The sequence below is a fragment of the Camelus bactrianus genome, chromosome 3 (genome assembly GCF_048773025.1).
Source record: "Camelus bactrianus isolate YW-2024 breed Bactrian camel chromosome 3, ASM4877302v1, whole genome shotgun sequence".
Classification (NCBI taxonomy): domain Eukaryota; kingdom Metazoa; phylum Chordata; class Mammalia; order Artiodactyla; family Camelidae; genus Camelus; species Camelus bactrianus.
Window position 1 is genome coordinate 67,677,619 of NC_133541.1, and position 26,988 is coordinate 67,704,606.

Here is a 26,988-nt window from a genome sequence, read left to right on the forward strand (position 1 = left end):
ACGTTTTTTGATAATGAGAAAATAGGGAAGAAATTATGATTGCAGGGAGGAGGGGCTGAGGACAATAAAATGTAAAGACTGTATATGCTGACCCACAAGGAGTCTATAAAATACACTTGAAATATTTCTGACCATTTGTTAAATACCACTGAAAGCCACACTATGTATCCCCTTAATATACATCCTGAAGAACACGATACTCTTGGGTTCTGCAGGAACCATTAGTGATATTTTCAATTTATGGAAAGGGGAAATTTCTTGTTTGAATTTGGATCTGGTGTTCAGTCCTATATTTTTGAGAGAGGAGTGTAGCTTAGTGGTTAATGGAATAGACTTTGGAGTCGGATGGCTTGGTTCATTCATATGATTTTAGGTGACCTATGTGACCTCTTTGAGCCTCATTCCCTGAGCTACAGAATAAAGAAAGTACTTACTTTATACTTACTTTATAGTGTTATGATGAGCATTAGTTGATTCATTTATATGAAGCACTTAGAAAAATTACTGTTATGTGCTGTTTAAGTGTTAGTCATCGTTCTTAATGTTACTGAAAAAATGATTTTTAAACATAATATATCCATATTACATAAAATCTAGAAGATGGAGAACAAATTTTATCACTCTCATAACTACTCTCATGATTATTTATTTCTAGTTATTTAAAAAATTTTTTTTTACTTGGTTGTTATCATTATGTGCATTTGATTTTTGTATCTTACTTGTTTTTTACGTTAACATGTACAGTAATTGACTTAATCATTCCTTATTGTTGGACACTTGATTTACCATTTCTCTCTATTTAAAAAAAAAAATACTTCAATAAAATTTGGGGTCTTAAATGCTTTCTCATTATATGAACTTTTTCATAGGAATGCTTCTTAAAAATGAAGATTGTGTTACCTCTTCTGATTTAATACATATTTCCAAGGTGCCTTTCTGTTGTGTGTTTATAATACCAATTGAAATGTATGAACAAACCAGTTGCATTTCAATCTAACTAGAGTGGAGTGTTACAACAACTGTTTTATAATTTCAAACACTAAGAACAGGTCATCATATCTTTGATTAACATAGCATAGCTGGAGGTGCAAAGAAGTGCTCTCTCCTTTGATAAAAACAAAACTTCATATGTTAAGTGGGTCCTGGAAGGATGGTCTCTGACCTAAGAGAGAATAAATAATCCCATCTCCCTATTTGAAAGGGACCAGTAAGGAAATTTTGCAAGCCTCTCAATAGTATATAAGTTTTGATTGGTATTAGAAATAATTTGACAATAAGAAATTACTTTTATTAGCCCTTTACTTTTTAGCTCAATTTATATGTGAGCTTCTTAAACTCTTTTTGAGATTCACACCCCAAAGTCAAGCTAAGCCCCTAGCTGACATTCTCTACTTCCACTGCACAAAAATTGTTTCAGAAACTCAAACATGCCTCACTGCCTCTTGTCTCTGGGCCTCTGCATATGCTGTTTTCTCTCCTGGGAGAACACTATTGCCTCCCATCTCCCTGTTCTCTCTTCAGGTCTCAACTCACCCACTGCTTGCTCCAGGAAGCCCTCCCTCACCCCAAGGCAGGTTAGATGCCCTCCTTATGGTATTTTAGTAATGTTCTCTACTTTTAATAAACTGTAAGTACTGTTTCGTTTATACCTACCCCCACATTAGATGTATCCCTCATTGAAGGAGGAGATCATGGTTACACAAGTCGCTTTTGCACTCTTTGCACCGAGCAGGCACACAAAAATTTATTGAATGAATAAATTCTAGTCTATAGTGAAATGACTCAATTTCAAATCTCACTGTAAAAAGTTCTAGGAAGAGAGCATTCAAAGCTTGATGAAATGATATCTTCTGTTTCTCCTCACTTGGGGCAAATATTCTTAGTAAAGGGGAATATACAGAATGTATTATAATGACTGGTTTAATCTAGAGCTGGAACTGAGCCAAGACATGAAGAAAGCAGTCTGCTACTTCCTCCTCCCAACTCTGTTATTTAACCTTGCTGCTGCTGCAGTTTTAACTCCTGACAGTTCAGGTTTTGAAAGTTCACACTGAAAATGTTCTGTCCCCTCAAGAAGTATTTGACCCTGAGGACAGTTGGGTCTTCTTGATTCTTAACTCTCCCATGAGAACCACTCTTGGTTTAATTGAATTTTAAGTTCTTCTATTCTTCAAAGAAATGGAGCACAGATGGTGACTACAGAGGCTTCTTTTATGCCACATGACTTTAGTGCAGTGTGTTATCTTGGTGGTTTGTTAAATCTATAGTATATTTCCATGTGTTCTAGTGCTAGGGTTGCTGGGTTAGTCCATTAGTTCAATCAAATATAGAAGTTATATGTTGTCAATATTTTTGTCACTTTCCCCCATATACATGGATTTTGTGAGATTAATAGTTTTTGTGCATAAGGAAGGCATAGAGGGACCATTTTTCTAAACTACCTATTGAGGAAATTACACTAAAAAAAGTATCTCCCTCTCCTTTCTCTTCCTTGCTTTCCCCACCTCTCCTTTTCTCTCTTCTACACTTTACTCAGACCTAAGCTCTTTCACTGTAGGAAATTTTTATATGAAATCTAACTTGAAAGATTCATGTGTCTGAAAGGATATCACTGTGCCAGAAATATTTCTCTGAAAGTAAAGGTCATTGAAATTGAAGGCAATTGAAAAAAAGAAGAAGGAAGGGCATGTAGTTAGGATAGGATATGTATCATGTGCCAGTCTCTGCTCTTGCCTTTCCCCCTAATAAAATAAAGGGGAAGAAAGGAGTACTGGAGAAAGGAATGCTTTTGAACAGGAGGGAATGCAGTTCAACTGCATGTATAATGCTAGCCCTCTGGAGCAAGCTATACAGGAAATTTTGCAACTTTGTAGTAAAAGTGTATTTTTTTTTGTTTCTGTGCTTTAATGTTTCTTTATAAAACAGTAGCTGATTTTTGTAACTCACTGACAAATGGTTTTTTAAAATCGCTATTTGATTACTTCATCTGGGCTTCTGCCATTTAACATTGGAGTTGCTCACTCTTTTTCACTACTCAATGGACTGTGAAAATTGAACTGTTAATCTGTTAATGATTATAATAAATTAAAAACATATGAGTGTAGCCCTCATCCACATTTGAGCTGCAGGATGTAGTTACTTCCCTTGTGTGCAAAGCTATTATATTTTTTTGATATCTGTGGTTTTAAGGTCCTCCATTCTGGATCATTCAGAAGACCTGAAAGAGATGAATATGTTGATTCTTTAAATGATAACTCTCCTCTCTATGCTGTGGGCTGCAGGGCTTTATATTCTGTCATCAAAATGACAGTAATAATTTCAAGTACACTCCCAGCTGTGTTCCTCCTCTCTACCATCTGGACTTGGCTAGGTTTCCAACATGGCAAGTTGCTTATCAGCCAAGATACTCTGTATTTCAGTATTTTCCTGCATCCATCCAGTGGGAAAATGGCCATGCTTATTCTTTGCCTCCTTTTTGGGGAAAAGGAGGTTTGGAGCTCTTTAGTTCTTCTTCCCAAGGTCCCTTCTTGATAAAAAGCTCTGTAGGAAATTGTGTTTTGTGACCTGGAGAGTGCTGATATTTTTGCATTAGCTAACAGAGTTAATTTCATTAGTCATTGGTGTGTTAAAAATATCTCCAACTTGGAGCAGCTACTGTTGTCATCACAAATATTCCTTAGAACTGTATTCTACTCTAGAAAAAGGAATGAACTCTATTAATGTAATTAATTTTTCCTATCTGTTGCTATATCAGCAAAAACATAAATTAATATGGAATATTTTAATGAAAAAGGCTGATTATCTGATATGTCTTGTTAAGAAATAATCAGAATGTTAGTCTTTCCATCTTAAAAGTCTTTTACAGTTTCAGCAGAATTGGAGTAACTAAGGTATTAAGAGAATCTGATAAATTTAAATAATTCATGCTCTTAAAGTTGATCAACCGTAAGACCTCGGGTATTAAAAGGGTTTTTAAAAAATGGAGAGAAAAATAAAGGGTTTAATTGTGTTTGCAAAGCATTTTATGTGCAAAAATTTTCATATGTAATTGTTATGATAGAGAAAATTATAAAACATCCTAAATACTTCCAATAGGAAATTGGTTAAACTGTGGTAGATCTTGAAATAGAATATTATGAAGATATTTGAACACTGCATTTGAAGATAATGGAAAAATCTCATGGGGTGAAAAAGCAGTATACAAATAAATGCATATAGATCTACCGTATTAAATATTAAATCAGTTAATATGTGTATAGAAAAAATCTTGTCAGGAGATACACCCCATAACGCTATTATTGTCTGAGTTTAGATTATTTTTCTTATCTCTACTCCTCTTTCTCTTATAGTTTAAAAAATTAGTATTCTCTACTTTAAAATGGGGAAGAAAATTTATTATCAAGCATCTACAAACCTTATTTAGATATGTTTAAAACCATTTAGTGTGACTTAATTATTTTGTTCACTCATTAATTCACTGAGTAAATTTTGAGTACCTGAGTACATTGTTCTAGGTGCTGAGGGGTTCACGTGGACAAATAAATCTCATGGGGCTTATGGTCTAATAAAGAGTAAACTTTAAGATTCTTAGAAGCATGCCCTTAACTAATATTTTAAATTCGCATCCTTGTTGTCAACTTTAAAGGACATTTCTTGATTACTAATTTTAAAGATTTTTAAAATTTCCATATATATTTTGTAGTCAGATTTCGTAGCAATATGTTTTGTAGTCACATATTATTTACCTTCTTATTAATTGTACATTGTACATTAATTGAAATGATTCTATATAAATTACTAATGACTGTCTCAGTATTCATATATGTAATGTTAAGGGCCTAAAAATTACATTGCCAGTTTTCTATTATTTTAACTCAATTATTTCTTATTTGTGCTTAATGAGACCTTAATCCTTCCCTAATGTTTATTTTAGAATTAGGTGACTTTTTAAAGTGGCTTTGTCTGTTCTTCCTTGGCTAACATAACTAGAGACAAAGGCTGGGATGGAACACGTTTCATCTGGTCCTCCCACTGCCTCCCCAGCTGCCTCACCTGCACACGCTTCCCTTCCTGCTTCTCTTCTCCCCCGTGACTTTGGGAGCCAGTTCAGCACACGGACACCATGGACACTTTCTCTCTAGGACTTGAACACTCAGGGCCCCTCTTTACTTGGCTAACAGTACCTGTGTATCCTGAAGTCTCAGCTTTGATGTCATTTCTTCCAAGAAACCTCTCCTAACCTTCACCCGAGGGGGTGAAGCATTTCTGCTGTGTGCTTCCACAGAATGCCATGCTTTCTTTTTCCATCGATAATATTTTTATGATATTCTACTTGCCTGGTTACTTTAGACTGTAAGATCTATGAGAGAAGGCACGTATCTACCTGTTTACCATTAAATAAATAATTGCTTAGTGAATGAGTGGTGACCTTTGTTAACAAGAAAATAACTGCTTTGGGAGGCAGACATTTAGTTTATTAGTAGAATATTAAATATAAAAATGATAACCATATTAACTTTGAAACAAAGCATCCATAATATTTTTCTTGCCCTGTTATCTTCTCTCTCTCTGATTTTTTTGGTCTGTGTTAGGTGTCATCAATCTCACAGAAGAAGTGAAGTGGGTCAAGGTCAATACAGACATGACTGGCTATTATATTGTACACTATGCAGATGACGACTGGGAAGCACTGATCAAACAGCTGAAAATAAATCCTTATGTCCTGAGTGACAGAGACCGAGCCAGCCTCATCAATAACATCTTTGAACTTGCAGGGTATAGTATGCTTGACTTGGGTCTTGTTTTGTTTTGTTTTGAACCAAGTGTTCTTGAGGAAAAGAACATTTTAGAAAAACAGTGCAGAAGAGCTTGCATGTATTGCCCGTTAGGTATAGTTCATTGTGGAGGACTGGGAAAATATAAAATAAAGTCCTTGCCTTCAGGGGCTTTAAAATCTATGTTGAAACATCAGCTACAAACATACTGAGCAGTTAAATAACACGATTTAAATAATATTTCAGGACTGTACATACCAACAAGCAGGACATGTATTTGCTGAATAAATTGATGTAGAAGTTCAGGCTTTGTTTTATTTCATGAGAGAATTCTTTTCAAGTAGCAGGTAGTTTAAGCATGAGGCTTGGTGCTCACCCACGGGTTTGAGGGACACCTCTGAGAGCTGGAGTACCACGTACCTCCCCTGCCACCCTGCGTGTTACACAGCCCCAAAGCCAAGAATGGCGGTGACCTCGTGCATGGGTATCCTCCAGATAGGAAGGTTCCCGGCTTGGATTGTTAATGGGTCTGGAGACACAAGAAATACTCAGATGTGTTCCCTCTGACTGCTCTTGGCCCTCCTATTTTGGCCTGTTTTTTATGAAGTGACCTTACATCATCTCTGCCATCATCGTTGTGATTTTTATAAAATAGCTAATTTTTTAGATGTGCCCTACCATAAATTCACAGTGGACCTTGCCTTAACAAGTTTGACAAATTCCCATACAAATAGCAAAAATTTCTTTCTAATTCAAATCCTCTTTATGTCACCTACTCTCACCTGATAAATAATAAGTTAATAATAAATAAATAAAATTAACACTCTTAATCTCTTCTCACCTAAAATGTTATAATACTTTTCCTGAGTCAGTAGCAATTTACAGGTGGCTTACAGAATTAAAAGCTGAGCTATTGTTTATCTTTCTCCTAAAATGTGTCTTTAACCTTCAGTCACACACACAAGCTTAATCAGAGAAAATAATATTTAGTCCAGCTTTACAGAATGCCACTCAAAGCTTAAATTGTAGGTCTTCAGGACTCCCCACCTAGCCATAAAGTTTCTCTCTCAGCGTGCGTACCGTTCATCTGCCTGTCCTGGCGTATTTACTTTTCCTGTTCTTTCATCCCCTTAGCCTAGGCAAGGTGCCTCTTCAGAGAGCTTTTGACTTGATTGATTATCTTAGAAATGAGACCTATAATGCACCCATCACTGAAGCCCTTTTCCAGACGGAACTAATCTATAACCTCCTTGAGAAACTGGGGCACATGGATCTGGCCTCAAGACTGGTGGTAAGTCTGCCTTTTGCCAAGTTCCTGTTGTTGCTCACCTTTTCTGGTGTTATTCATGCTCCACTCCGTGGTAACAGGCTGAAAAAGCAACCAGTTAAACTCCATTTTCTTCACTTCCCTTGTTATGAAATCTTTATTTTGAATCAAAATGGCATTTCTTACCATGAAGAGTTGATAAAGGGTTAGCGTGACGTGGTCTTGTTTGAACATCAAAATACAGACTTCCGACACTGCTGTCAAAATGGGGTCACATGGAAAGAAAATTTCTCTGTTCAAATCCAGGTTTACTTTTATGTAATAAATGCTTGAAATGGGCCCTTTTGCAGTGCAGTCCTCCCCCATAATTTCCTGGTGGTAGTTATAAAATGGTAGGTACGTTTATGTTGAGAATATTCTGCTTTAGGAGTCCTCACTGATAACTGTCTTATGGACAATGCTGCTGGTGGTTATGTCTCCCTGCAAATCACCAGAGGAGCCTTGGTGTTGGGGACTGTTTTAATCCTCACATAATGCCACGTAGATGTTTCTACCCCCCACTGCATAGCTGAGGATACTGAATAACTTTCCCAAAGCCACTTACCTAGTAAATTAGAAAGCTGAGATCCAAACTTAGATTCATTTCACTCCAGAGCCTGCTCTTTGTGTTATGTGGCTGTATTTTAAATGAATTTGTTCTAGCTGTGTCATCTTTCAAAGGATTCCATTTTATTGGAAAGAGCAAAGCTGTTTCTTTCTTGCTGTCTTTTTCTTTTTCCTTTTTTAAACTGCATTTTTTAAATTAAACCAGTTTGAAGTCCTGTTAAATTTCATGATGACAGAAGCCACTCTTCTATCTGCCTCTCTCCAGTAACTGTGTTGAGGGCCTAGTGTCAGGAAGCACTTGGGGGATGGGAATATAGCTCAGTGGTAGAGCACATGCTTATCACGCCCAAGGTCCTGGGTTCAATCCCCAGTACCTCCCTTTAAAAAAAAAAAAACAAAAGGAAGCACTTGATACTTACCTCAGGTATCCCTGTGCTGAGAACACAGATGCTAAATTCAATTCAAGGAGTGAGACCTTTTGAATATTTTCCTACTGTGAACTCAGCTAACTCTGCATCTTCATCCCGCGATGATTTCCAGTTTGCTGGGCAGGCATGTGTTTGTTAAGAACATAGTTCATGGTGGGGTCTGTGGGACTGGTGGTTAGTTGGAGTTTGGAGTGGCAGACCTTTCCGAGTCCTTAGATCCAACCTTCAGATAGTATTTGTGATTAAGGCTGGTGTCTAATGAATTTTTAAGTCAGTAGCACCCAAGCATTGTGTATATTTAATATAGGTCATTTTGTTATGTAGGCTGCATGTGCTACCTGCACATCACGTTTTGTGATGTCTGCTGTGATGTGGGCCTGTAGGCACTTTTGAATTGTGTCAAATTGTTCACATCTGATGCTAAAGTCTGATCTCAGACATATTCCTGTTTTATCACTTACAAGTCTGTCATTCTTTTACATATATGGGATTGGTGGGATAAACCTTTTGCTATAAAAGCTGACACTTCACTTTTAAGAAGCTCAGTTGACCCAAGAAAGAACTCCCTGGGCCCATCAGTGTAAAATTAAAGCAGTAAATCAAAATGTAATACATAAGTGCCAGCATCTTGCCCCATCTGTTTTATTTTTTAAATCATTTTGTGTTATCGTTGTTGCACCTTATTGCTTATCCAATGTTCACAGCTTGTTTATTAGCTCATCAGTTTATTCCCTCTCCCTACTGTTACGAAATCAGAGTATTGAATTCCATTGTTTAATGAGTGTAAACTAAAAAAAAAAAACTCATGTAAAACCATGGAAAAACGGGTTTAATTTTATTCCTAAAAAGGAAAGATAACTTGAAGCTTGCTGTCATTTATTAAAGATATAACCTGGATTACTTACAAAAACGTTTTATAATCCAAATTTTCTAAAAATAGTATTTTTAAATAAAATCTTTTACTCTTTCATGTTACCATTTGAAATATATTTCAAGTCAACTATTTTTGGACTCCACTTGACTGGTACAGGGAATAACTAGTAGTTACACCCTGTAATTCCGATGGAGTAACGGCTCAGGAATTGGCCTTAGCATCTTCAACTGTCAGGTGTCCTCTGCTTCCAGTACTTTTTAAGTCCCATTTTTCCCCCAGTGTCTTCTTTATGTTTTAGTCAACTCTCAAGGATCATTGCCATCTTCCTCCACTGAATTTTTTTTAATGATATTGCAAGTATGGAACTTTTTTTTCTTTCATTCTTCCTTATTTGACAGTTATGAGTAGCTTTTAAATTTATTTTTTTCGTCAGTCATTGGGGATGGTTTGCTATCATGATGCCACTGAGAAGGTCAGGCCAGTGGAAGACAGCATGTGCCAGTGCAGACATGTGTATCCAGTAGGGTCTCTGACATTACTTTTCTGTTCCTTGCACTGTCAGTCAGCATGGCAAGTATTTTTCCACTTCACATCCTCCCAGTGACTCACAAGCTTTGTCACTCACACATTCCACAAGGTGTCTATTCTCTATTTCATTGCTTTTGAAGCAAAAAAAGCAAGTTGGCAGGTTATCACACACTTCGAGTCCTTCCCCTGGCACAGATTCTTTTATTCATCTTCTAGTCCGCTCCACAAGAGACTTACTCAGAGAAGGTCTGCTGAGAAAACGGCTTCATGAGTCTAAAACTCTCCAACTAGGATTCATGTTAAGTACTGACAGTGGCATCCAGAAGAACGTAATGCTCTGCGAAGAACCTGAACTAACTGGGGGGCTAGGAGGTTTTGTATGTGGTCATCTGTGGCACTTGCTACTTGAAATGAGATGTGGTAGTGGCAATGGTGTTAATGTTGAGAGGTACCAGCGGGGAGACATCCTTCTGTGCAGAGAACCCTTGGAGGGGGGGTGCGGCGCCGTGAATTGTTTTCATTCTGATTCTGCTATTTATAGCCAGGAAGCTTTTCTAAAAACTACCTGGAACATTTTTATATTAGAATTTTTGTTCCTTTTGGTGACGTTTGTAAATGTACATTTCACATGATGATTTCCTTTTAATCCCATGTGTCCTCCCTCCCCCTGCGCCACAGCTTGCTGTCTGGAAACTGTGGTTCCCTATACTATGAACAGCTTCCACGCTTTGCTGTGGGAAGAGATGAGGAAGAAATGAGAGATCTGTTGGTTTCTTAATACCATAAGTATGCATTTAAGAATTACATCTCATTCAGAAATAATGGTAACAATGGGCTGAATAGTAGATGATATTACTGTGTGGTATTATGATTATATAGGAAAATGTCCTTATTACTGGGAGTTGCATGCTAAAGTATTTATAAACGAAATATCTATAACTTACTTTCATATAGTTCAGCTAAAACTAGGAAAACAAATGTGTTTCTGTGTTATATACACATAAAAACAAAGTAAATGTTAGAGTGTTAAAAAATTAATGATGAATCTAGCATATGGGTATTCATTGTACTATTCTTGTAGCTATTCTGTAGGTGTAAAATTTTCTTAAAATAAAAAGTTGGGTAAGGAGAAAAATTACTGTAAACAACTATTCTTCCCTGCAGGTCTCATTTTTTTACTAACTTAATTAATTTATTACAGCATCAAACAAGTTGATTTTTTAAAATACTCCTTTATTGAATTCAGAAGCATTTAAACATCTACTTATCAGTAAAGAAGTATATTTTCCTCTGGTTGCTTAATGGATTTATGGATTCTAAAGTCACGAGGTCAGGAAGTTCCAGCTTCCTTCCAGCAGTGGTTATAGGTGATACTTTTTGCAGGAAAATAACTTCTAGCTGAGTACACACAGAAGGAAGGTTCCCTACTGCAGAGAAGTCATTAATTCTTTCTGTCTTATGTCTTTAAAAGGCCCCTGTGGCTATAGCAGCCTAATTTCTGGCCTCTGTTATGGAATGGTTTCATCCCAGCTGTATGTGGGCTTCATATGTCAGTCGGTATTTAATGAGTAACATCTATGCCCCACCTGTTTTTCTCTTTGAGTAAATGTTGGGGAAAAGAGATCAGTTTTCCTGATTTTTCTGGTCCTAATTATTTGTTACTCTATTGTCTTCCATTTTGTCTCTCTAGGCCAAGGTATTTAAATTGCTTCAAAGCCAAGTCCAGCAGCAAACTTGGACTGATGAGGGCACCCCATCTGCTCGAGAGCTTCGGTCAGTCTTGCTAGACTTTGCTTGCTCCCACGGCCTGGAGAACTGCAGCACTACTGCCATGAAGCTGTTTAACGATTGGTTGGCATCCAATGGAACCCGAAGGTGACGTGTGCTTCCACTCAGATGAACCCTCTTCTCTCCTGTACCTCACGTCATATACTGAAACCAGGATCTTTATCTCCTGGGTCATAAATGTTATCAAACTGAGTGTTAATGTCAGAGAGCTCTATGCATCGATTCTCAAATAAGACTTTTCTTTTAATTATAAAATATATGTATATAAAGTTTACTATCTTGACAGTTTTTAAGTGTATGGTTCAGTCCTGTAAGTATATTCATACTGTTGTGCAGTGAATCTCCAGAACTTTTTCATCTTGCAAAACTGACTTCCTTTAGCCAAACAACAGCTCCCCATCTTGCCCTTGCCCCAGCGCCTGGCAACCACCATTCTACTTTGTCATGAGTTTTACTGCTCCAAAAACCGCACATAAGGGAAATCATACAATATTCGACTTTTTGTGACTGGTTTATTTCAGTTAACCATAATATCCTCAAGAGTCGTCCATGTTGTAACATATGTCAGAATTTCCTTCTTTTTTAAGGCTGAATAATCCATTGTATGTATATTCTGTATTTTGTTCATTCATTCATCCATTGATGGATATTTGGGTTGCTTCCACCTTCTGGCTCTTAGGAATAATGCTGCTATGAACATGGGTGTACAAATATCTCTTTGAGACCCTGCTTTCAATTCTTTTACATACATACCTAGAAGTGGTGTTGCTAGAACAGATGGTAGTTCTATTTATAATTTTACAGGAACCTCTGTACTGTTTTCCATAGTGGTGGCTCTATTTTACATTCCCACCAACAGTGCACAAGGGCTCCAGTGTTTCCATGTCCTCACCAATGCTTATTCTCTGGGTTTTTGATAGCAGCCATCCTAATGGGTGTGAGGTATCAAGCAAGTCTCTCTTCATTTAGGAGTAAAACATAGCAGGTGGAGTTGGCAGTTAGTAGAAATGTTTTGGACAGTGATTGACTCTCTCCAGGTCCTTTATTGGGCATTGTGGAAGAAGATGCAAGCATCAGATGGAGAGTCGGGGTTGGGTATTTGGATAACCTGTTGAAGCCCTTTCCAGCCCCAAGATCTTAATAAAGGCAGAAAACTGTGCTTCTTCCCCTCTTCTCATTCCACCCCGCTACGTTTGCTGCTGTATTTCTACCAGGGAGCTCACCGCACTGTGTTATGACGTGTTTATTGTTCTGCACTCAGTGATAGCCTGTGAGTTCCCAGAGAGCAGAGACTGTGTCTCATTCTCCTTCTCCTCAACAGTGTCCAGCCAGTTGTCCATGGGGCTCTTTGGGGGGTGCTCAGTGATAATTATTATATTATATTGAATTGATAATTCTTATAGTCACACCACTAGGAAAGTAGCAGCCACTGAATTAACCATTTTCTTGACTATTACTTGTAAAGACTTATTATTACCTGCTCTGTCCCCCAAAACACTATCACTAGTCAATTCCTTGCCTTTGCATTCAGGATTTTTTTTATTCTTCTCACATTTGACCACCTCTCTTACAGTCTACCTACTGATGTCATGACAACTGTGTTCAAGGTTGGAGCAAAAACTGAGAGCGGCTGGACGTTCCTCTTAAGCAAGTATGTCTCTGTAGGCTCTGAAGCAGAGAAGAATAAAATACTTGAAGCTCTTGCCAGCTCAGATGATGTGCGGAAACTTTACTGGTATGAAACCACCAAAGGAATATGATATATAGAAACAAACACACAAAGCCTAGTGCTCCTTGGGTGGGAAGTCTCCCTTTTCCTCCCTTGGCTCGCAGGCCAGATCTGAGTTGGATGGTGTGGTGAGGAGCCCACAGGTGCTGGGCTTCATCTCAGGGATTGTACCTGAACCATAGGCAGAGAGCGCTTTGCCCAGGAGAGATTGGGAGATGCCAAGCGTCACACTAAAAACACCTTCATGTTGTTGGCGTGTTGTCTTTAATTCCACAATTAGTGCTTCATTCTTTTTGGTCAAGGCATTGTTCTGTCCCAGCTGTCATGTTGAAAACGCAGACACTTCAGAAAAAGGAACCATGTAAAAGCTTTTGGTTACACCTTGTTGTGAATTTGGCAAACTTTTCCTTTTTCATACTCAACTGATGAAGACCTGGAGATGGGAGCTTCGCATGCGGGAAGGAAGGGCAGTGAATAGGGCCTTCTGACAGGAGGAACAGTCATGGCAGGGTCAGGAACTCTGAGTAGCCAAGGGAAATATGAAGTATCTTGAAAGTCAACACTAGGAAGGGTGAAAGGGAGGCACTTGGGTCTCATTGCTTCTCTGGTATAATTTTGCTCAGGTAAATCATGACAGTGTCCAAGAGACATCTTCAGCACCTGCCCAGACCCACTTCCCAAAGGGGACGCTGCAAATAGTCATTTTCTTCAAAGTAGTAGCCAGCCTCTGACCCAAGCAAATAGGGAAAAGTTTTTGTTTTTTAAGTAGTAATAATTTAATTTTAAGTTAGTAAGACACTGATAAATTCCCACTATAAATTATTTAAACAGTACCTAAGAAAATGGAACAAGATGTGAAAGTGTCTCTCATTTGATCCTTCACTTCTGTTCTCGTCCTCTCTCCTGTTAGTAGTGTCGGTCCTGGGCTGTGCATTTATGTACGGAAACATCGGTTTATACTACACCCAGTGTTTTGTGTGTTCCTTTTAGTGAGTGATCAGCCTTTGAGGTTTGCTGTGTAGTTCACAGAGCCTACTTCATTAGTTTTGTAGCCGCTTAGTATTGCATAGCCTTGCTCTCTCATACATGTCTTGATGAGCATTTGGGGGTTTTCTCCTTTTAAAACTACTGCTGCATTCTTTTAGGGGTGTGTGTTTTCTCACTATAAGCAGATATTTAGTAGATGAGAATTGCTTATGTTCATATGCTGGGCTTTAGTTTTTATTAGCTGTGTTAACTGGAGCAATTACATAACCTCAGCTTCTTAAACTATAGAATGAGGATAGGTAGTAATGACCTATTTTAACCATTTTTGTTCAAGAATGTAGAACATTACCTATTATACATGAAGTATCAATAAATTTAACTATTAATGTTAAGAGTATATTCTGAAATGTATCTTCATTTTCAAGTCATTCAAACAGCCTAGTTTTTTAAGAGTAATAAGATACCTGCCCTATTCAGGTAAAGTTTTTAATGAAAAAGAAAAATACCAGTCTGCAGCATTACAATAAATCATACTAGAACTTATTTCCTGAAGTCCTTACTACATCAAGAACTATTTATTTTTATGTGACCGTGTATGTAAGTGCTTATCTCATTGGTGAGCTTTTCCTTCTTTAAAAAAAAAAAAAAAAGAGAAGTTTAAAAAGAAAGATTTTTAATGAATCTTAGACTAACCCAAAATATATCCCTTGAATCACCACAGAGCTTTAATTAGGAGACTAGTACTAATACAAGTTCAGTCACCACTTCATCATGAATAATTGTTTTGGAAGCTTAATCTGCTTTGCCCTTCAGGTTAATGAAGGACAGCCTCAGTGGAGACACCATCCGAACACAAAAGCTGTCATTTATCATCAGAACAGTGGGCCGACATTTTCCTGGACACTTACTGGCATGGGATTTTGTCAAAGAGAACTGGAATAAGCTTGTACAGAAGTAAGTTTCTCAGAGAATTACAAACTTAGCATTCTCAGGCTCTGCATTTGAAAAAGATTCCCAGTGTTGTATTGGTTCACAAGAGTTAATGTTTTGCTGTGAGAGGAAAAATGCTTCAGTGACAGTTTAACTAAAACACCCAGAACTACTCACATTTGTTAAAAAAAAAAAAAAAATCCCATAATGCGAGTCATTTAACAGTGGCGTTCTGTTTGAGCAGTCATCAAGCTCAACCTTGCTTGACACCCGAGTGCTTGGCTTAGCCTGGCCATGGGCTGTTTCACAGTAGCTGTCTGGTTACGTACATTGAAAACTACTCCCTCGTGGCCAAGGGAGAGGTTAAGAACTCACATGTAGGTTTTTTTCTGGGTGTGTGGTGTGGCTTTTGAGTAGACGTATGGACTAATAATGTACCTGGATCTCCCTAACTCCTGCCTTTTTCTGCCCACCTTCCTTCCCACTGGCCGTCAGTGCGTTTAGGATGGTTCTTGATGTTGGGAGCTGCCATTCTCTCTGCCTTAGATGCGTTTTTGCTTACCAGCAGCTGACTCATCATTTTGCCTTTTGCTCTTGTATTTGTGTTTCTTCAGGTTCCATCTGGGGTCCTACACCATACAAAGTATTGTTGCTGGATCAACTCACCTGTTTTCAACAGAGGCACATTTATCTGAGGTTGGTTGTATAAAGTGCTAGTTGGGAGCCTGGGTAACGTTCTCCCCTCAGGCTGCTCAGTTTAAGTCAGATGGTGGCTTCTCCTGCCAATTCCTGTCCCGTCTCTCCGTCTGCCTTCATCAGTGCTAATGATTCTGCACTGGGGTTATTTCTACAGCAGTGAGAGAAAATTCTGATTCCATTCTCACAATATTCCTTTGTCTCACTGATACAAATAATTTTTTGAATTAAGATCAAGATAGGCCAGATTTCTTTTTAAGTGGTAATAAAATTGTTTTTGAAGAATTCCATTCCAAGGGTAAAATTGTGCACCAAGCCTACCTATCTTTAGACTCTACCTTACTTATTGTTACTTGGCCAGTTTTTTGTTTTTGTTTTTGTTTTAAATTTGAAATATTCATCCTTGTGGGAGTAGAAGAATTCATTTTTAAAATTAACGCAGATTTCACCATGCTTGATCAGGAACTTGATATAAATACCTCAAATATTAAAATATTTCTTGTCTCTGCTTCTCTTAAGACATCAGCACAGCCATCATTAAGTTAAAGCTTATTTGAAAAGGATATTCATAGTTACCTGAGATAACACCATTCTTTTCTTCTTTTGAAATACTTCTATGTGCAATTTACAGGTCCAGGCATTCTTTGAAAATCAGTCGGAGGCAACCTTTCGACTTCGTTGTGTCCAAGAGGCTTTGGAAGTCATTCAATTGAATATCCAGTGGATGGAAAAGAACCTTAAAACTCTGATGGCTTGGCTGTAGCATGCACACCGGCACCTCACTTTGTCACCCATTTGGAGAGCTTGTTAACTTGGGCTCTGCTGCTTTTGCAAAAGCCAAGGTGAAGCCAGGATCGCTGCTGAGTTGTTTGCACTCCTAGGAGTTCTAGTTTGCTCAGGGCCCATCTGTATTTTTCATCTGTCTTTTCTGAAATGTCTTTGGGCAGTAGGTAGTTACTTATAACCAAATTACATTCACCTCTATGCCAACCATCTACAAAAACAATGGGTAATTTTTCTACTTTGAAGATATTCAAATGGGGAAAAAAAATCTGTTTTGGAATTCTGTTCTATTCCTCAGTATCCAGAAAGTACTGACGCCATGAAATAAGCAAAGAGCTACCATGGGAGCCACCATCTTTGCAGGCTGCTGGTTTGTTGGCCATTTGCTGCTGCTTGTTGATAGAGGTCATTTGAATGTGGTACAAAGTTAGCTTCAGAAAGTACGGTAATGAAGTCGATGAAGCATGCAACTCTAGAGAACTGAGCTCAGGTGTGCAGATCTACTTTGATTTGGGGTTTTGGATAATTTATTTTCTGGAAAAAGCTTATAACTGTGATTTTTTTTTTGAAGAATAGCCAGGTGCTACAGAATTTTTTAATTTTTGTTGTATTGAGAAGCTAAATAACAAGGCCAAAAGATTAAACTTTCCAAATATTTAACACTTTCATCTTTCAGAAAAGTATTTCAAACTGAATTAGCATTAATTATAATTATTTTATTCACAAATTCCAGTATTCTCCAAATCTGTACACCTTTCTCACTCCCTGCCATGGACATACCTTATGTTATAAATAAGTATTCTACATTTATGGCAAGCATTTTTTTTTTAATACTGGTGTCTCTTATCATGACTTTATTACTAAGGATATAATTTGTTTAAGTTGCCTTTTGGCATGATAGATCATAGACATGTTCTCTGAATCATAACCATGGGTGGATTTTCATTTTATATGATAGAGTTGCATATTATAAGCATATTTTAAAATAGAGCCTTTGAGAAATTGAACATTTTTATTTGAAGTTCACCATAGTACCTTAAAGGAATAAAGAGAATGTGGGTAAGAGTAATTTGATTCAGGTTTAATATGGTGGGCTTTGAATCTTTTCTGCTGTCAAAAACAGTACTTTTCTTTAGTTGAAAAACATCGAAGTTTTCTTTTGTCATGGCCAAACTAACAGCTTATAAGGAATGGCCAGAGAAAGAAAGGAATAAATAAAGAGGGAAGTATCCAAAACTGTATGGCAATTTTATTCCTTCTAAAGGAGAAATACTGTACTTGAATTTTTTGAGCTATGCAGATTTATACCTAGATTGTCGTATTTCATTGGTTCTTAGGAGAAAAGCTTTCTTCCTAATAATTCTTGTGCTGTGTATTTTGCTTGAAAACATCTACATACATACAAAGGGCATTTACCCATTTTTGAGCACTCAAAACACTCCACAGAATCAGACAGTGGCAAAGGTCACCTTTATTTTATTCAGCAGGTGTAAAGTGAGACTATATGGGGATTGTGTATAAAATTATATTTTATTTTATGAAAATATTTTTATACAACAAAATTTAAAAGACTGGCAATAGAAGCTAAAAGATAGCTTTCTTTAATCCTAGTGTGTTTCCCCCCGATTTAGTGCTTTCTAAATAACATTTATTTCTCTGTTTTAGAGTAGAAAATATTATCTGAGAATCGCAGAATCATCTGAAGGTGTTCTCTTGAAACTGGGATGAGTGTAGGTCTTTATTCCTCTTGTGCTTCAGTAAATGAATAATTCAGTGGATATTTGAAAGTCAGTGTGTTTTTATATTTTTAGAGTGGGGAAAAATACTAAAGGGGTTTTGAGGGGGGTTTTTTTGTTGCTGGTTTTTTTTATCATGTTATATTACTGAAGTCCACTTTGATACAGAGTTTAAATTTTGCTACTTGTCCAAATCAATTAAGATGCTTCAGTTTTACCTGCCCATCTTTACATCGCTCCTGAAAGGTATGTTAACGCTGTATATGGCAAATCTTGTCTTGAATTATATCATTTTTTTCCTGTGAATGTGTGTGTGTTGTGGGGGGGAGTGATATAATTAAAACCTTATCAAAACATGGGCTAAAAAAGAGCTAACTCATAATCCATGTCTGTCCTTGTACTCAAAACCTGTTCATTCCCATGACACCAGATCCATACCGCTTGCGGTTTTATTTACAGGCCTCACCTCAGATCTTCCCATGGAATTCTGTCATTTTTAATGTTGTGCTGCCCCATCTATAAAGGGGTTCCCAAAACTAACTGTAAGTCAGGAATATAAGGTACAAGGGGCATGAGGCACCTAATAATAGCTGCAACATGTGGTGGCGTAAGTACAACCGCAGCTTCTGAAGGTCGTTTCCTCCCAGATTTGATTGAGCCGCTGTATTTCTGAGAACGCATTCAGGCTGAAGCAGAGCAGTTGCAGGATGCTTTTGTATACGAGCACATAGGTCCATGACACAATTAAGGACTTGTTTGACAAGGGTTATACTCATTGCAAGAGAGACAGTTTACTTGAATGAATGAAAAGATACATCATACTAGATTATTAGGAAAGAAAGAGTTGGAAATCTAAAATTGTAGAAGATAGACTTGTGCTTTGTAGATCTGAAAGCCTATGGAAGTAGAAATCTAAGGAGTCGGGTTTGTTCTGTTAATACCAAGTGCTCAGACATATTAAACTGTAAGTAGTGTCAGCCTCCACCGTGAGCTCGTGCCTTCCTGCCCCTTGTTGTATAGAAATGTCTTTAAGTTAAATTGTGTTGTCTGCCGTTGTTTTGGCGTTTATGAACTTACTATCACAAGTTCTGCTTGGCTCTAATGTTCTTTGCAATTCGTGTTTTCATTTTATTGTGCTCTAGCCACTGTAGGAACAAGTTGCTATAAGAAGAGTTCTGGGTGTGTAGTTGTTATTGAGCTGCCTCAGTCTTACTGGGTACAGAACAGACTCCTTTCTGAATATTGGAAAGTAAGGAATGAAAGTTAAGTGTTGAGTTTGTTGGATTGTGGATAGCCTGTTTTGGGGGTGGATTTTAAGAGTCTACTCAAACTAAAGCTCCTAAAACCTTAATCTACAGCCAGACTGCTAGACGTTCACTCAGTCCCTATGTATTTCATGGGGCTGCAGGGGAGGTGTATGCATCTCAGAACGTACAGCATCACCAAGGACAGCAGTTCCTGGGCTGAGTTTGCAAAACAACACCTGAATTTCGTAGGTATGATGTGATTCTTCTCCCCTTTGCCTTTGTTATTTTTTTATTGGAATTATCTCTAAGAGTTTCCTTCCTCCTTCTGTCCCCCACACCCTCATTTGTACTTTAAAGAATATATATATATATATATTTTTTTTGTTTTTTGCTGGATTTTGCTTTCTTTTATTTTGTGCTTCATTCTGCACATTGGCAAGTAAGTACCAAATGAAAAATGGAAGTTCAAATGTATGACAAACCTCCTCTTCTCCCTTTCCTTTATTGCCTGCATAGCCAATAGCTAACAGAACAGTTGACTGATTTCTTTGAGTGGCTTTTTGGAGGTATATACTTTAAAAATGTACATATGTGTTTTGGTGTATTTTTATATTCTTTCATTTTAATATATTTTGTCCTAATGAAAAGTGAAGTATTGTCCTATGAAAATCTCTTCTGTCCTTCCTACTTTGTTTCTGCGGAACAGCCAGAGTAGTTATTTGATTTCCTTTTTTGGAAGGAGATGGTGATACGGGGAGAGGAACAGAATGTGTTTTTTCTAAGACTGTGTACAAATGTGTTTGCTGCTATTTTGTGGGTGTGGTTTGATTTTTGTATTTCACTCATCATTCTCATGGGTAAATAGATAGCTAATGAACCGTGGAGGTCCAAAAAGTATGACAGATGTCGCATGTAGCCTTCTCCTCCTTGCCTGTGTGGATGTAACAGAGTGGCTGTAGTTGCTGTTGTTTTGACCTAATCTAGCCTGAGGGTGGGCGTTGTAAGCTTTTGAGTATACATAAATGTTGTACTACTTTTTACTGTTTCATTTTATATGTGTCCCTTTGCATGAAAGCATATATACTTAATGAAAACTGAGGTTCAGAGTATGACAAATCTCCTCTTTTCCCTTTTCCTTATTGCCTCTTTGGGCAATAGCTAATAGAATAGTTTTGCTTTGTGGGGTGTGTACTTAATGTATATAAGTAATCTACTACTTTGTATTATAACCAGTTCATTTTGTACTGCTTCCTCCTCATAGGACGTGAAAGTACCTAATGAGAGGTGGAGGTCCACACGTATGACAGTCCCCTCTTGTCCCCTTCCCTTGTTGTCTGTTTGGGCAGTGGCTAGCAGAGTAGTCGTTGGGGTGGAGTTGGGAGGGTGGGTGGGAGAGGGGAAGGTAGGGTCATGCGCTTACTGTATATTCCTGTTTTTATTACTATTTCAAGTTATTTCATTGGGTGCGCAGACCAGAAGGTACCTAATGAGACACGTAGGTCTGGATGTATAACAGTCTCCTTTTGTCCCCTTCCGTTGTTGCCAGGGTGGGCAGTGGCTAGTCAGTAGTTGATTCATTTCAGGGGTTGTTTTGTGGGTATTGGGATAAATACTTTTAAAATATATATTCATGTTTTTACTTCCTTATAGTATTTCAGTGGGTTCCCAGTCCTTCACTTGGACACGTATGTTCCTACTAAACCATGAAGTTCTAGATGTGTAGCAGATCTCCTCATCTCCCTTTCTCATCTAGGTAGGCAATAATTCTAAAATAGTTTGGGCTTTTTGAAGTTTTGTGGGGGCAGGGAGGGACTAAGGGCAGGATATATCCTTCTGAAAACTGTATGTGCAGTGGTTGTTACTCTACTGTGTTACCCGTCCCTTGGCTGGACACGCAGGTACCTAATGAGACATGGAGGTCCGGATGTATGAAAATCTCCTCTCTTCCCCTTCCCTTGCTGCCTTTGTGGGCAGTAGTTTTGGAGTAGTCTAGGTGATTTTTCTATCTCTACCAGGGTGGGGATATGTACTGTAAGTGTATATGAATATTTTTTGTTCCTTTTTCTGTTACTTCATTTTGTACCTAGACCTTTCCACGGATACTTAGGTACATGATGAAAGTTAAGGTTCATTCTATGAAAAAAATCTCCTCCCCTTCCCATATTGCCCGTCTGGGCAATGACTTGTAGTATAGTTGTTTGGAGTCTTTTTTTTTGGCCAGGTGGTGGTGGATTTCTGGGTTTGCACTGTTTTTTAATGTATATAAATGTTTGCTACATTTTTCGTTCTTTCACTTCAAACCCAGTGTTCTGTTTGGACTTACAGATATCAATTGTAATGCAGAGGCCCAGATGCAGAGATGTAATAAACCTTTTTCCCCTTCACCTGTAGCCTGTGTACATGGACAATAGTATAAGAGTACTTTAGGATTTGGTTTTCTGTTCATTTTTGAGATTTTAATGGAGAATGAGCTTGTTAGGCAAGATAGGTAATTTTTTAAATGTATATAAATGTTTTTGGCTCTTTTGGTGTTCATTTTATTTTGAATCTAGTCCTTTGCATGACTGGGAACTTAATGAAAGCTGAGATTGATTCTATGAAACAGCTCCCCTATTTCCCTTCCCGCATTGCCTGGCGGGCAGTGGTAGAATAGATGTTTGGCTTCTTTCTTTTATCTTGGAAGGGTAGGGATGTGGGTGGGGGAGGACTGTGTGTGTGTGTGTGTGTGTGTGTGTGTGTGTGTGTGTGTGTGTGTGTGTGTGTGTGTGTGTGTGTGTGTGTGTGTGTGTGTGTGTGTGTGTGTGTGTGTGTGTGTGTGTGTGTGTGTGTGTGTGTGTGTGTGTGTGTGTAAATATATATACACATACAAATATACTTTTTAAAATGTATATAAATGCTACATTTTGTGTGTTGTTTCATTTAGTACAGCGTCCCTTGCTGGGACTTGTAGGTGCATAATGAAACTTGGAGGTACAGATGTATGATAAATCTCCTCTGCTCCCTTCCCTCACTGCCTGCATGGGCAATGGTTTAATAATTTGGGATTTTTCTTTTTTTAAGAGGGAGGGATTATTTGGATGGGTAGTTGTTAGTAGGAAAGGACAGGATATGAACGTTTTTAAAATGTAGATAAATGTTTTCATGTTACTGATTTTGTACCTAGCCTTTTGGGTGGGTGTCAAGGTACCAAATGGAAATTGTATTTATTGTAGGACAACCCCCTCTCCCCTTACTCTTATTGCCTGTGTGGGTGACAGCAAGTAGAAGGATTGTGCATTCTTTACTTCCTTGTTTTAGATAGATTTATAGTTTGGCAGGGGAATATTCTTAATACATATGAATGTTTTTACCTCTTTGTTATTTTGTACTTTGTTCTTTGCGTGGCTGTGTAGGGACCTAATGAAAATTGAGTTTCAAGAATGGACAGATTACTTCTTCCTTTCCCACATATTTACTCCTTCAATTGGAGCTAGTATATTGCTTTGTGGTTTTATTTTCTGGGATATATTCCTTTAAAGATGTAAATATATACATGCACATATATAACTTGCTTCATTTTTCCCCCATTATTTTTCTTTAATAATTAGTCCCCTTACAGGGTTGTGACTGTATCTTGAAGAGTGTCCCACCAAATCCCTGCCATCTGACCTGAAGGTGTAGCATTGTGGTGGTGTGACTAAAGGCAACAGGCATGTAGCAGATAGGATGGGAGAAGACACTGGGACATGCTTGAGCTGTGAAAGCTAATCAGATCCAGCATTTCTTAGGTTGATTCAAACTGAATGAAATGGCAAGAAGGGACCTGTACTTTGGAAATTATAGAAAGTCAAGAAGACAGTACTAAGTAAAAGTATGTTTAAATTTTATCGTCAGTCTTTCAGTAACTGGTAAACCAGTCGACATGCTGCCTAGAACTCATATGAAGACCCTTGAGAGTAGCTTCTTTTCAAGACCTGGAATTCTGACTCACCTGCAGGAGTCTGCTGTAGTTCCATCAGTAGCATATTCTTGTGTACTCAGCAGAAATTATTTTGGTTTTTGGAATGAACCTTTGGAGTTAGTGTCATGGTTCTAGTGAATGATAACATGAGTCCCAAAATCAATCCAAAAGGAATTTGGGTGGCAAGCCCTGCCTTCCAGCACCTTACACGTGGTAGGGCGAGTGGCCCTTTCCTACCCAGAGCTCTTCTGCGTGGCTGCGTCTCTCTCTCCTCGTTTCTCCATTAGCTGAACCATTCCTGTTCATTTTTCCTTTCTTGTCTTCAGTGCCTCCACTGTTAGATGTTGCCTACGAGTGCACTCGAAGATGTAAGCCCGTTTTGCCTCATTAGCTGTATGTTTTTGCATGCATTTCATACATCCAAACCTGTGTGTTCACTTTCAGCATTCTTGAATATTTCACATGGACTTCATCCACCACATGGTCAATGTTATGAATCCACATTTGTCTGTCTCAAAGAAAATGCATGTGTAACATCCATCCATCCCTCCCTCCGAGCTTCTGAGCACTGTTTGCTCTGCAATTTATAATGAATATAATGTTGAAGATTTGCCATATTATTTTAGAAACATTGAGTAATAGGATGCCTAGAAAATTTGCAAAGAGATGTTACCATATCAAACTCTCAGGTCCTAGTGTTGAAAAATTTAGCTTATACTTTGCTGTTACTTATACCTGCTGATGTAGAAAAAACAAAAGTTTATTCGTGATACATTTAACTTTGATCATAAGTAAAAGAGAAAGGGGCACGTTTTTGGCATTAGTCATGGTAGCCTTATGGTATTTCTGAGTGGTTCTTAATTTGAGATACTTCAGAGGAAGTAAGGTTCATGGCTTAGCTGAATGAAATGCTCCAGAAGTTGAACTGTATAAAAGCATCAGCACAGTAATACACTCGTGTGTATAAAATGAGAATTTCAGCATAATTTGGAGCATTTGCATTAATCAACAAACTCACATTGAGACAAAACTTAATTTTCCAGCTATCTTGATTAAAGCCAAGTGTTCCATGTAGCTGTGGATAGTCTATCAAACACTTTAAAAAGTAATTACTTCAAAACTTGTAAAGGTATCACATTTTTGTATTTAAACACTTATAGAGATCTCCAGTTCCTCCAAATCCGAGTTTGTGGGTAGAATTCTAAATTTGTATCATAATCTTGTCTTTTGTGGAAGATTTTGAAAATCGTATGTGTACATAATATTATATATGCAAACTGTGTTTTGTCACTTGTAAAGGGAAAAGGCTTATTTTTCTTTATACTTCTGGTAACTTGTTTTGCATATGACCAGCACTGACTGAAAGGCATGTGTACCTGCAAACACTGTTGCTTTTTTTGTGAAATGAAAATAAAAGTATTTAAATATAAATTTTGTGTGGACTGTTTGGATTAAAAAATTACATATATTAAGTGATTTATCATCTTAGCTCTACCATATTCTTTGTCCTTCATAGCTTGTGTCCTGCCTTCCCAGGCCTCCAGTGTCCTTACTGTTCCCTTAACAAATGCATTTTTATTCCTCATGCCTTCTGTTGCTGAAAACACACATCCTACTCACCTTGCATACTAGAATGTTTCCCTTATCATTTCTAATAGCTGTAATTACATATTTTAACTAGAATTCTCAACTCTTAAAAACCTTGGTTTCTAGTGAAAACTAAGAAGCAAGCAATTATGAATATACCAGTATTTCTTGATTGGCTAACTTATGAGCATGTTCTATAACTTCTCAAATTAAGTTTTTGCTCAGTGTGGTACAAGTGTGTCTAGTATAGCCAAACATCTTTAGTTCTCCTCTTATAAAAAGACAAAAGTGGACAAACTTACTTAAACATGTTTAGCAATTAATGTTCCAGGATTTTAACTGGAATAATCTAGATATTTAGTGAATTCCATCATTTAATCCAACAAAACTCTAAAAAGTTACCAAATATCTGGAGAAACTATTTTAGAAAGGCATACCCAAAACATTATTTCTTAAGAGTTCACCTGAAAACTCTTAGTTCATTAATGTTTATTTTGTAACTTATGAATGCATACCAGCTTAATTTTTCTTGCTGATAACTTCTGCAACATCAATTTACTGACCTTCAGTCAGCCTAGTTACAATAAAAATGACATGCCTATTGATTAAACCAATAAGCTTAAGGTATCTTTAGTACCAGATATTAATTCAGTATTTCCTAGATCACATGAACCTGAAATTCTTTCTGGCATCAATGTTTATAGCACTATTTACAATAGCCAAGGCATGAAAACAACCTAAATGTTCATCAACAGATGACTGGATAAAGAAGTTGTGGTATATTTATACAAAGGAATAGTACTCAGCCATAAAAAGAATAAAATAATGCCATTTGTTGCAACATGGATGGACCTGGAGATTGTCGTTCTAAGTAAAGTCAGAAAGAGAAAGAAAAATACCATGTGATATTGCTTATATGTGGAATCTAAAAAGAAAAAAAAGGCACAAATGAACCTATTTACAAAACACAAACAGACTCACATAGAAAACAAACTTATGGTTACCAGAGGGGAAATGGGTGGGGTGGAGGGATAAACTGGTAGCTTGGAATTAGCAGATACTACTATATATGAAATGGACAAATAACAAGGTCCTATTGTATAGCACAGAGAATTATATTTAGTATCTTGTAGTAACTGATAATGAAAAAGAATATGAAGAATATAAAAACATATATATATGTATGACTGAAACATTATGCTATATGCCAGAAATTGATACAACATTGTAAACTGACTATAGTTGAATTAAAAAAAAAATATATATATATATATACACATATGGCAAATGAGATATAAGCATCTATATAAAGCCTATTTAAATATACCAATATTTATAATCTCTCAGATCAGTTCTAACAACTTTTATACTTTTAACCTTAGCTTCCGTTAGGACCCCATCAACAAACCTTGGTTTTACAAGGAGTCCCAGAAGCTGTCCTTTTTGTCCTGAAGCCATTTTATCCATTTTTGCATAAAGGCTTTGGGGGCTCCAGTGAGGAGGGGAGCCACGGAAGTCAGGCCAATTAATCAGTTAAAAGATTAACAAAAGGACCTAACTATTGCCTCAAGAAATTGTTGTTCAGGCATCTCAGCGTAATTTTTTCCAGCCTTTTAAATATATATGTATTTTTTAAACAGGGGTGAATACTTCATACTCGTTTGGGGGCCTTCAAGGCAAAATGGGCCAAGGGGACCCCCACTTGGTCCCCAACACTAGGTAGTGTCGTATCAAACTTCTGTTTTAATCCTATTAACACCTGTTTTATCTACCCATTTTCTTAAAACCCATCTAAAGATTTCTTTATCTTTTGGGGACAAATCCTTTAAAATTTCTACCTTGCTGGGAAGACATCTAGATTTTCCCTCAGCTTCTTATTTTCCTGTTAATCAACCTAATTAACAATGTAATGTTTTATTAGAATCTGTAAGAATTATTAAGGGGAAGCCTAGAATTCTCAAACTTTTTGTTGGTTTGTTTTAAACTAAGGAAGTTTCTAGTTTAGCTATTTTATATATATTTTATCCACCTTCTAATTTGCTTTTTTTCCATAGGTACCAGTAAAACAGCTGTTTATAATGAATGCTT

The 26,988-nt window shown here is 37.4% G+C and overlaps 1 protein-coding gene across 1 annotated transcript in view; it reads left to right on the forward strand.

Annotated features, from left to right (window-relative positions):
• LNPEP (leucyl and cystinyl aminopeptidase) overlaps positions 1-24,744 on the forward strand; it is an 89,182-nt gene extending 64,438 nt beyond the window's left edge. Inside the window, exons 12-18 of the mRNA XM_010949539.3 lie at positions 5,592-5,775; positions 6,909-7,065; positions 11,168-11,352; positions 12,839-13,000; positions 14,795-14,935; positions 15,526-15,607; positions 16,239-24,744. Of these exons, the coding sequence (XP_010947841.2) occupies positions 5,592-5,775; positions 6,909-7,065; positions 11,168-11,352; positions 12,839-13,000; positions 14,795-14,935; positions 15,526-15,607; positions 16,239-16,370 (1,043 nt within the window). The 3' untranslated portion in view covers positions 16,371-24,744. The remainder of the gene's footprint in view (positions 1-5,591; positions 5,776-6,908; positions 7,066-11,167; positions 11,353-12,838; positions 13,001-14,794; positions 14,936-15,525; positions 15,608-16,238) is intronic.
• The last annotated feature ends 2,244 nt before the right edge of the window (positions 24,745-26,988 follow it).